This window comes from Triticum aestivum, chromosome 1A (assembly GCF_018294505.1).
Source record: "Triticum aestivum cultivar Chinese Spring chromosome 1A, IWGSC CS RefSeq v2.1, whole genome shotgun sequence".
In the NCBI taxonomy this organism is placed as follows: Eukaryota; Viridiplantae; Streptophyta; class Magnoliopsida; order Poales; family Poaceae; genus Triticum; species Triticum aestivum.
Window position 1 is genome coordinate 157,106,280 of NC_057794.1, and position 11,387 is coordinate 157,117,666.

General features: G+C 47.9%; 2 protein-coding genes across 3 annotated transcripts; both read left to right on the top strand.

The window, feature by feature from the left end:
• The first annotated feature begins 2,214 nt into the window (after positions 1-2,214).
• On the top strand, positions 2,215-10,914 carry LOC123042000 (ATP-dependent DNA helicase DDX11). Of its 2 annotated transcripts, XM_044464535.1 has the most exons (7): positions 2,215-2,431; positions 2,510-3,154; positions 3,240-3,322; positions 3,769-4,122; positions 8,529-8,750; positions 9,895-10,453; positions 10,534-10,914. In XM_044464535.1, exons 1-7 carry the CDS (start codon positions 2,296-2,298, stop codon positions 10,737-10,739), a joined length of 2,205 nt encoding a protein of 734 aa, XP_044320470.1. In that variant the 5' UTR covers positions 2,215-2,295; the 3' UTR covers positions 10,740-10,914. The 2 variants fall into 2 exon arrangements, with proteins under 2 accessions (XP_044320470.1, XP_044320477.1); XM_044464542.1 differs by lacking the exon at positions 8,529-8,750.
• On the top strand, positions 4,670-6,488 carry LOC123042018 (uncharacterized). The gene has a single exon (XM_044464553.1). The coding sequence runs from the start codon at positions 5,150-5,152 to the stop codon at positions 5,570-5,572; it is 423 nt and encodes a 140-aa protein (XP_044320488.1). The 5' UTR covers positions 4,670-5,149; the 3' UTR covers positions 5,573-6,488.
• Positions 10,915-11,387: the final 473 nt, after the last annotated feature.

Below are 11,387 nucleotides of genomic sequence, written 5' to 3' on the forward strand. Positions count from 1 at the left end.
TGGAAACAATTGCCATTATCGTCGACTGGACTCGGGGATCTGCCGTCGAGCACGTTCGTCAAGTGAACGCTGAAGATTCTCCAGACGAGTGCGCTCAACCAAGGTGGCCAAATGCACAGCCTCCAAGGCCCGAGCCTCAGAGGTTTCTCCAACAACGGGCGTGTGCAGGGCCTCCATATTGCGGAGGTGAAGTTCCTCCCTCTGCTGAGAAGAGAGAGTTTCGGGATGGTATTCTTCGTGAATGCGCGACGGCTTGTCGCCGCCATCGTTGCTGCCGTTGCGACGCATGCCAGGCGGGCTGCGGGGTGTGTCGACCATCAAGACCTCTGCCGCGGGGTCGCTGCTGTCGCACTCGGACAAGGTCTCAATGGAGCTAGTCGAACATGCCGTAAAGAGATTTGTCGGGCTTGATTGCCGCGACTTGAGGGGTGGCCGACTAGCGCTGGAGCCGCGACCGACCAGATCGCTTGCAACGGCGAGCGGCTGGGATCGAAGGCGCTGCGGGAGCCGACCTATACTGAGTCAACGGTTGCTGCAAAAGGACGCCGCGAACACACGCACGAAAGTGCGTCACCTCGCAGACGGGGAGCGCTTCGACGTCGAGAGGGGCTTCTTGGAGCCAAGCAGAGTCGTCGGCGATGAAGACGAGCGCGCTGAGACTGATTTCACGACCCTCAGCCAAACCTCCGCCAGAAACCATGACGAAAGGAATCGGAGAAAATTGCAACCTCACCGGAAAGTCGCTAATACACCAGCCCCAAGGTGGGCGCCAACTGTCGTGGTTCTAAGTCTGACAGTAAAGTAGGGGGGTAGGAATATAGAGGCAAGATCCTAGCTACGGTGAGATTGTGAACACAGGATTTACGAGTTCAGGCCCTTCTCGGAGGAAGTAACAACCCTACGTCTCGGTGCCCGGAGGCTTGGTCGATTGGAATATGTGTGAAGTCACAGGGGGTGCGAACCCTTGTGCCAGAGGAGGGGTGGCTTATATTGAGTGCGCTGGACCCCTCCAGCCCTCAATTACACAAGGTTTAAGGTACATAAAGATTGGCGTTACTGATAACGCCAACAATAAAGATACATGAATGATTATTAAGTCTATAAGGTAACGCCGGACCGTTGCCGTACAGAGTGACCTTATATCTTCTAGCTGTCGAGTGATTCTTGGTATGGTCGAGTGAGTATTCCTTGGTCGAGTGAGCTTGAATCTTCCGAGTGAAATGTTTATGGTCGAGTGAATGATGGTATCCCTTGAATGCTTCTGACTTTAGTCCAGTATCCTTGGGAGGGTGTCTAGGTCAAGCCTATGACCCTACTCTAGGTACATGTTGTCGTCAGTGGCTAGGGTTCGCTTGAGTCGTTCCTGGAGGTAGGGCGAGTGAGCGAAGGGAAAATTGATCTCTTTCATAGCGTCGTCATTGTAACCTTTTGAAATGTACAAATTCTGATAGAAAGTTCAGACTCATTATAACCTTGCAAAATGTATAAATTCTCATAGAAACTATGGATCTCCTCCTTAACTTCATCATAATCAACACACACTTGCCATCAGCCTTATGTAAAGAGGTGATCCTATTAATCATCTTCCTTCGCAACGCACGGGTGTGGAAATCTTTTGTATTCCGGTCGCCTGCTTGAATAACTTGGACTATATATATTTGTTTCATTCATATCTCTTCTTAACGAAGGGTCTCCTGTAGCTGAGCCGTAACAAAAATTTCTTCTGTAGATGGCTCCTATCAATGGGAACTATCCGGTGCACCGATACTTGTGGTGCTACCGATGCACCAGACCTTCTAGTACATTTTAAAATGTTCCAAAAACATGAAAATAAATTGATCAAGCTCACGCAACATTAATGTTTGTTGTCACAAAATTTTAAATCAAAATTCAAAACATTGCTTGATATAAAAAATGATAAATTTGACATCAATGTAGTAATGGGCCAAATCTAAAACCAACTATATTTAGTACTCCCTCCGTTCCTAAATATTTGTCTTTTTAGAGGTTTCAAATGATGACTACATACGAAGCAAAATGAGTGAATCTACACTCTAAAATATGTCTATATACATCCGTATGTCGTGGTCATTTGAAATCTCTAAAAAGACAAATATTTAGAAACGAAGGGAGTATTAAAATTTGCACTTTTGTATCTCAAGCAAATACTACCGGCCAAACCGACCCAAACACAGTAGCTCCGCTCGTCCACCATCAGTCATTTTCGGGCGAAAGTCCCAAGGGCAGCGCGCGCGGGAAACCGCAAACCCACCGCACCAGCGCGCGCTCGACGAAATGCCGCCGCCGCCGCGGCAGGACTTCCCGCCGTTCCCTTTCGTGCCGTACCCGATCCAGACGGAGTTCATGTCCATCCTTTACAGCGCCCTCTCCTCCGGGCCCCGCGCCCTCGCCCTCCTCGAAAGCCCCACCGGTAAGCTCTGCTCTGCCGCCTTCCCCTCATCCTCCACCACCAAGACCCTAACGATTCAGCCTCCCCGCGTTGCCGCAGGCACCGGAAAGACCCTCAGCATCATCTGCAGTGCGCTCCAATGGCTTCTTGACCACCGCGACGCCGCCTCGCTGGGCCACCCCGAACGGGCCAATGGCTCCGCCCCCGCTGCTGTCGGCGGCGAAGACGACGAGCCCGACTGGATGCGGGATTTCACACTGCAGCCGCTGCCGCCTAAGAAGGACATCAGGAAGAAGTCGGAGACTCACCCGTCCAGGAGGCATGGAACGAAGAAAGTGGGGGGTTCGGAGAAATCTGAGCGAATTCGGGAGAATGACGACGAGGAGGAATTCTTGCTTGACGAGTACGAGAGCGATGACGGGGAGGGGGGTTCGGAGAAATCTGAGCGAATTCGGGAGAATGACGACGAGGAGGAATTCTTGCTTGACGAGTACGAGAGCGATGACGGGGAGGGCACAGGACGGCAGGCCGGGAAGCGGGCACATTGTGGTGGTGCTAGTAGTAGTAGTAGTAGTGAGAGCGAGGATGATGAGGATGAAGAGGAGGCCACTCCCAAGGTGTATTTCACCAGCCGTACGCATTCACAGCTCTCGCAGTTTGTCGGGGAGCTCAAAAGGACGAATTTCTCAGGGAAGCTCAGGACAGTGTGCTTGGGATCCAGAAAGAGCTTGCGTATTAACATGGGTGAGTGGATTATGTGGTTATCTTTGTTCTTCTATTTTTGGGGCTGGGATTGTGCTTAGTTCATCTGTGGTGCGTTTGCTTACAGATGTTCAGAAGCCCGGGAGTGCAAACCGGATCAACGAGAGGTGCTTGGAACTGCTAAAGAACAAGAAGAGCAGCAAAATTAAGGCATGTGTCAATTACGTCAAATTAATTTGCAATGCTCAGCTGCTCTGTTAGATACATTATCTTTGATTGACTTCTGCACCCAAATTTGGCTGTTTCTTGCACGTTTAGGGCTTGTCATGCTCATGAGGTACTAATGTTGTTTCCCGACTGCAATTTCTTCCAAGATTTCGAGCTGAACATTAGTTTTGTCAATTCTCAGTGGAAGTAGAACTAGATTTTTTAATTTTTTTTGAAAAGGGGATTACCCCGGCCTAAATTGGTAGTGGAACTAGATATGCATTGAGTTATTTTTTCCCATACTTCCATTCAGTGTGATTGCACAGGAAAGTGTATGGTTATCACTTGTCATATTTGTATGTGCTGGGTTGTTAAATACCATTAATATGCTGCCAATTTATAACTTTATTATTAACTGCTAGTAAGTTTATGGGGCTGCAAATATTCAGGTCGAGGGTGATAACAAGAAGGGACGCCAAACAAAGGCCTCTTGTCGGTGCCCAATGTTAGGAAACAGAAGTCTGCAGAAACAGTTCAGGAGTGAAGTGTCCGACCATGGTCCATTGGACATTGAGGATTTGGCACAACTTGGAAGGAAGATTGGAACATGTCCTTACTACGGTGCACGTGACATGGTCCGCTCAGCTGACCTTGTAGTACTTCCTTACCAGTCTTTGTTGCTGAAGTCTGCTAGAGAATTACTTGGCCTTAATCTGAAGAACAGTGTTGTCATCATAGATGAGGCTCACAACTTAGCAGACTCCCTTACTAGCATGTACAACTCAAAGCTCGAATCTTCTCAGGTGAGGATCTTTTTGTTCTGAGTTCTAGATTCCTAACATCTGTTGGAAACCGCACTATGACGCATCTCATTCCACACACTATACAGAATTAGTCTGACTGTATAATGGTACTCTAGCTTCATAATTTCGTTTGCTTTGCACATTCAATAGTGTTATCCAAGATCCGAACATGTGCTGTATGTATGTTTACTGTATATAAGGAGACCTAAGCAAACAGAGTTTTCTGGCAGAGAGCTTGACTTGACTCAGTTGTGTTGTTGTGGCAGACAACAGGATACTAAAAATGATATTTATTGGTCCATTTTTAAGATTTCCTTTACTAAGCAAAACGTAATTAACAAATGAACTGAGACTGTTTGCTTCCAGTTGTGGAAACTAACATAATTTTCTGATTCTCATTTTCGTTAGTTGAGGGCAGTCCTTTCCCACCTGGAGGCATATCTCGATAGATTTCAGAATGTTCTGGGAGCTGGAAATCGACGTTACATCCAGACCTTGACAGTTCTAACACGGTCATTCCTACGATGTTTGATAAGTAATGAAGATTGTTCCTCCGCTGTGACCTCTATGACTATAAATAAGTTCTTATTCTCCCTTGATATTGATAACATAAACATAGTAAAACTTTGTTTGTATCTGAAGGAAAGCAATATAGTCCACAAGGTGAAATATTTCTTCGACTACATTTCCACTCAGTCTTATTGTGCCTAGAATCTATATCCATTGACTAATGATATGCAGGTTAGTGGATATGTGTTAGAGTACGTAATGGGCCTAATGGGCCCGTTAGTATTAGGGTTAATTAGAGATAAGAGTCGCTTTCTTAGGGGTCAAGTAAGCCTTGCTTGGGAGTCAAGTAAACCTCTCTATATAAAGAGAGGAGATGTATCAATCTAATCAAGCAAGAATTAAGAAGGAAATCCTTCCATCTTGCCCGGCCGTGGGCAAAAGGCCCCCGGCCGGCCTTCTTGCGCCCTCCTTCTAGCAGCGCCATAACAATTTGGTATCAGCTAGCTTCGGTTCGATCATGTCTTCACCGCCGCCCAACCCGTCTCTTCCGCTGTCGGTCACGACCGTCGCCCCGCTCCTGCCCGCGCCGGGATCCTCCGTCGCGCCCGCCCCCGTCGTCCTCACCCCGGAGGTGTCCGGGGCGCTGTGGGACCTAACACAGGCGGTCCAGGAAATCCACCTGTTCTTGGCCGGGTCCTATGGGCCGCACCTGGCTGCGCCGCCCATCACCGCCACCGCGCCGCCGTGGCTGCCGTGGCAGCCGCCGCACCAAGTGGCCCCCGTCGCGCTCGCCGGGCTGCTGCAGCAGCCGCTGCAGCTGCCATCCATCGCCCCGTCCTGGCTGTCGTGGCAGCCGCCGCACCAGGCGGCCTTCGCCGCACTCGCCGGGCCACTGCAGCTGCCATCCATCGCCACCATCGCCCAGCCCTGGCTGCACTAGCAGCCGCCACTCCTGCCGGCCTCCGCCGCGCCCGGCGCTCCGCCGCAGCAGCCGCTGCCGCTGCCCGGTGCGCCACCGCCGGTTAGCTCCGGCCCCGCATCGACCGCGCCGGCGGGAGTCCCGCTCCACCAAGTCCAGTCCCCGCCGTCGCCGTCACCGCTTCCGTCTTGGATCGCTACCCGCCACGTGTCGGCGGCGGTGAGGCTGCAGGCTACTGCGCGCGGCCTCCTAGCGCGTCGGCGTGTGCGGGAGATGCGTGGTCTGCAGCTGCCGCTCCTCCAAGTTGCCCTTCGCTGCGCAAAGGACCTCGATCTCATCCGCTGCGCCGGGGATCTTGGGCATGCGGTTTCCCCCACGGGCAGCGACCTCCAAGTCTGCGACATTGGCGGTTGGGGGGGCGCACCCCTCCTCGTCATTCTCCATCGCAAGCCCCCCACTCTTCCCTGTGCGGTGCAGACCAACAGCCGTCCGGCAGGAAGAAGGCATGGTGTCACCGACAACAACGCACCACGTAGCACCACTGCATTCCGTCACCAGGCGCCGCAAGGGCGCCTCTGCTGGTCACTCTTGCGACCACTTCCAGGTGGCCATACACATGCACTCCTTTTGTCCAGATGGTGTCCATGGGATCCAGGTGGCTGTACACGTGCACGTCCGACGTGCGGATGGTATCCACTTTTTGTTAAGAGGTCTAAAATAAATCGTCCCAGTCCATTTCAGGTTGAGAATAATAAAACAAGCCGAGATGTAAAAGGCTTGTTTTTAGGTGTTAGGTTTGGGTTGCGTCGAGTCATGGTTATAAGTTGGTTAGGCTGCAGCTTGAGGACAAGCTGCATGTCCAGGTGGGGTGTAGTGTTAGAGTACGTAATGGGCCTAATGGGCCCGTTAGTCTTAGGGTTAATTAGAGATAAGAGTAGCTTTCTTAGGGGTCAAGTAAGCCTTGCTTGGGAGTCAAGTAAACCTCTCTATATAAAGAGAGGAGATGTATCAATCTAATCAAGCAAGAATTAAGAAGGAAATCCTTCCATCTTGCCCGGCCGTGGGCAAAAGGCCCCCGGCCGGCCTTCTTGCGCTCTCCTTCTAGCAGCGCCATAACAATATGCCAACAAATTATTTATCACCGAAAATGGTGTGGGCAATTTGAATCATGGACAGCAACATGGTGAAGGAAGCAGTATAACAAGCTTTCAGGCTTTGACTGACCTTTTACGCTCTCTACTGTACTGCAATGACGATGGAAGAATCATAGTTGCACGACACAAGCCTGGTGGGCAACCTGAAGATGCATATATTAAATTCGTGATGCTTTGTGCAGAGAAAACATTTTCTGAGGTGATGTACCTTGCTCCATATGTTGCTGGGAGACAAGAGTTGTCCTATTTCACGTAAGTATTTATAGATCTTTCTGTTGAAGTATATTGCCCGCCTCTCTCCATCAGTTCGGACTTTTGGATGAGTTGGCTGAAGCATGAATTCAACATGGTATTAGAGCGGTTAGTCTCACGACGCCGATCCTAGGTTCCTCTACCACTTCCGCAGCACGCCGCCCCCGGGGAGATTAATCTTCTCTCCTCGGGGGCGCGGCACCCGATCAGCCAAAGATTTGATCGGTTTTGTAGTTTTAGATCAATTTTTCGAGTTCATCATGGTTAGGTCGATTCTTTAGATTAGATCGATTTCCAAATCAGATCCCTTAGGTCAATTTATTTTTAGCTACAAATAAATCCCGACCATCCTCGAATCTTGGTGAAAATCAGGTGCAATCAGGAGGGGCAGCGTCGGCCGGCCGAACAAGCCGGCAAATAGGAGAGCTGACCCGAATCCACGCGCAGGCGGCGCGTGCATGCGGCGGGCAGTACTCCCTCAACAGCCGGCTCGACATCAAGCTCGACAAGCTACGCGCAGGGCAGGAGGGTTCGCGACCAGTGACGGCCCGCTTGTCTCCGAGCGACGCACAACTTCGTCGAACGAGCGCATCAGCCCGACACCTCCCCGACGCGATCTACATCAACGCCACGGGCATACGAGCGCATCGACAGTTTGACACCCGGCGAGTCACATGGACTCGATCCGATCTGCATCGACAAACAGCCACCCCGGATGCCAGCCTCTACTTCGTCAACCCGCATGCATCGGATGCAGCTCCACATGATCTACGCCTACACGGCGTCACTATAGTGACGACCCTACACGGCCACACGGTTCTGGCAAAACCGATGTGTGCTCGATGGGCTTCCTCCGGTCTTGGCAAAACCGGCGGACTCATCGCCGACGGCACCCTCTGACATCCGCAAGGTGCATCGTCCACGTCTGCAGCTCCGTCATAGCACATTGTTTTTGCGCCTCCGGCTTTGTATGGCTTCATCATCCACGACGACTACACCATCGACCACGACTACATCGACCACGGCTACATCACCATGATCGGCTACCTCGACATTGACATTAATGGCTACGTCTACAGCAACTCATCGGCAACAACTCCAGTCAACAGCGTCCGCGTCGTCACTAGCGTCCACGCCACTCCCGCTGTAACTGCGGGAGGGAATAGAGGAGAAGGCAGGAAGGCACCAGAAGGGGATGCAGTCACCGCCCTAGGTGCCGACCCATCAGAGACGCAGTTGATGATGGCGCGGCGGAGAAGACGACGAAAGCACAAGAGTTCAAATTCAGTCGTCATCGTCCGCTTCACTCCCTCCAAGAGGTCTTTGGTTGCATTGGCTAGAGCATGCACTTCTACATGATATCCGAGCCAAGAGGTCTTGAGTTCAAGACCCTGCCAACGCAGTATTTAAAAAAAGAATTCTGCGGCCTATATAAATTCCACGTCTAAGAGCTAATTAAGCCTAGACGTGAGGGGGGGGGGGGTGTTGAAGTATATTGCCCGCCTCTCTCCATCAGTTCGGACTTTTGGATGAGTTGGCTGGAGCATGAATTCAATACTTTCCTCTTGCAGGTTACAGATGACGCACATGCTGTTATTCTGGCTGGTGGAACCCTCCAGCCTATTGAAGAAAAAAGGTTGCGCCTGTTTCCAGGCTTATTGCCTAGTGATATAAAATTCTTCTCATGCAACCATATTGTTCCCCCTGAGAGTATTCTTCCTATAGCTGTTACATGTGGGCCTTCAGGCAAGAAATTTGATTTCAGCCACAGTTCAAGGAGCTCTCTTAACATGGTCTGTATACCTCGAGTCATTTCTCCTTTACTCTTGCTACTCTAATATTTCTGAGAATGCCATTTTATTAGTTTATCTTGCAATGGGCACTGCTTTGTGCTTTCTGGTTAATATATACTCCCTCCGTTCCTAAATATAAGTCCTTTTAGAGATTCTAATATGGACTACATACGGAGCAAAATGAATGAATCTACACTCTAAAATACGTCTATTCGTCCGTATGTGGTCCATATTCAAATCCCTAAAAAGACTTATATTTAGGAACGGAGGGAGTAAATACCAATGCATACATATTTTTAACAAAATAATTAGGACCTAATGTTTATTGCAGTACTCATTGTGTGATTTGTCTATAGAAGTAATCCAGGATTGTACCACTCTGTTAAAGTATATTTGCAACTTTTAATCCATGTGACCCTCTTTGTTTCTTAATATTCTTTGCTGTTAGAACTTGCTAAAATACACATGCTTAATTGCCCTGGTATATTTGGTTATATTTCATTATGAAATGTAAATGCCAGCCTTCTAAATGAGTGCATGAATTGCTGTGTCCAAACTCTTTACCAACAGCCAAGTCTTGTTCTATAAAACATACCATGCTAACTTATACTCCCTCCGTTCCGAATTACTTGTCGGAAGTATGGATGTATCTAGATGTATTTTAGTTCTAGATACATCCATTTCTACGACGAGTAATTTGGAACGGAGGGAGTAGGTTATATTTGCTCTTGTGTTAATAATTTTTTGGGAAAATTTTGTTTTTGCCACTCTAGATTTTGCCAATTTTCCTTATGCCATTCTAGATTTTGACATTTCACTTTTGCCACACATAGCTTTTGACAATTATCACAATTACCATTCTGTGGCAAAAGCTAAATAATTTTATTTCATTTTTGCCACTCTTAGTTTTTGAAATGTATCACAATTGCCACTCTGAAAATGTTGCTTTGGCCACTAGAATGGCGATTGTGATAATTATCAAAAACTAAGAGTGGCAAAAGTGAAATGTCAAAATCTAGAGTGGCATAAGGAAAATTGGCAAAATCTAGAGTGGCAAAAACAAAATTCCCCAATTTTTTTGGTAATATGCTCTACTCAAATGCACGTTATTTTTGTGCCTATTCTTATCTGCTTATCTTTGCAGATCGAAGAGCTTGGACGTTTTCTTTGCAATATAGTGACAATAGTACCAGAAGGAATAGTAATGTTTCTCTCTTCCTACGAATATGAAAAACAAGTTTATGATGCATGGATGGCTTCAGGCACAATTTCTAAGATTTCTAAGAAGAAACACGTGTTCAGAGAACCAAGAAGCAGTGTTGATGTCGAGGTGATACTCAACAAATACAAGGAGGCAATTCAATCCTGCAGCAAAGGTTCAGGAGACACTAGTGTTAACGGGGCACTTTTATTGGCTGTTGTCGGTGGGAAGATCTCTGAAGGTATAAACTTCAGTGATGGCATGGGTCGTTGTGTTCTGATGGTTGGATTGCTTTATCCAAGTCCAGATGATATTGAACTGATGGAGACAATAAAACACATTGGAAACTATTCTACCTCATCTGTGATTGGAGATGATAAGCCCTTCAACGGAAACGATGAATGCAAGCTTGAGCCTGGCTTTGATGTACTAAGGAAGAGTGGTAAAAGTGGCCGAGAGTACTATGAGAACTTGTGCATGAAAGCTGTGAATCAGTCTATCGGTAAGCTGATGTGTCATCTTAAGTCTTAAAACTATTTTGCTTTAGTTCTGTTCTTAAATGATGAACTAATTTGCTTGCAGGTAGAGCAATCAGGCATGTAAATGACTATGCTGCAATGCTGTTGGTTGACTCACGTTATGCACACACCTCATCAAGCAGGGGTTTCTCTTGCCCCGTTGAAAAGCTACCCCAGTGGATCAAGACACGACTCACTTGCGGTCAAAACTATGGGGAAGTTCATAGATTGTTGCTTCAGTTTTTCAAAATCAACAAACAAATACATTGAAATATTACAGATGTTGCCACATTTAATTAAGCCAAGCCCGTACAGGCTTGCACAAACGTAATGCATTTTTGTTTGGCTGATATCAGTGCAATGCGCATATGTGTAGCTACCTACTGATGGCCAACTGTTCGAAGGTACTGTTAGCACTTGAAATCCCATGTTATCGGTGGCTGATACTCCCTCCGTCTGGAAAAACTTGTCCCAAGCTTTTCTTTCAAATGGATGTATCTAGCACCAACTTAGTGCTAGATACATTTTTTTGAAGGACAAGATTTTTCCGACGAAGGAAGTATCAGTTATCAAAGGTATGTGTACACCTGTTGTTTTCCCACACACAGATCCGTGAAGCACCACACCATAGTTAAATTCCCTAAGGCTTTATTCAGTTCCACTGGAATCAAACCTCCTAATCCATTAAAACTATGTTTTCTCTTCTGCTTAATTAATGAGATGAGGCAAAACTTTTGCCTCTGTTTCAAATAAAATAAAATATGTACAGCTAGTCTGTTCGGTTAGACCCGGCAAACCTCCCACCACTGGCCTTTGTACATTGGAGCACCAAATCTACCAAACGTCACACGCAATTAACTCAATGGCGGAGCTATGTGTATTTTTGGGGTGGCTGAAAATTTTATTAGGAGGGCTTAG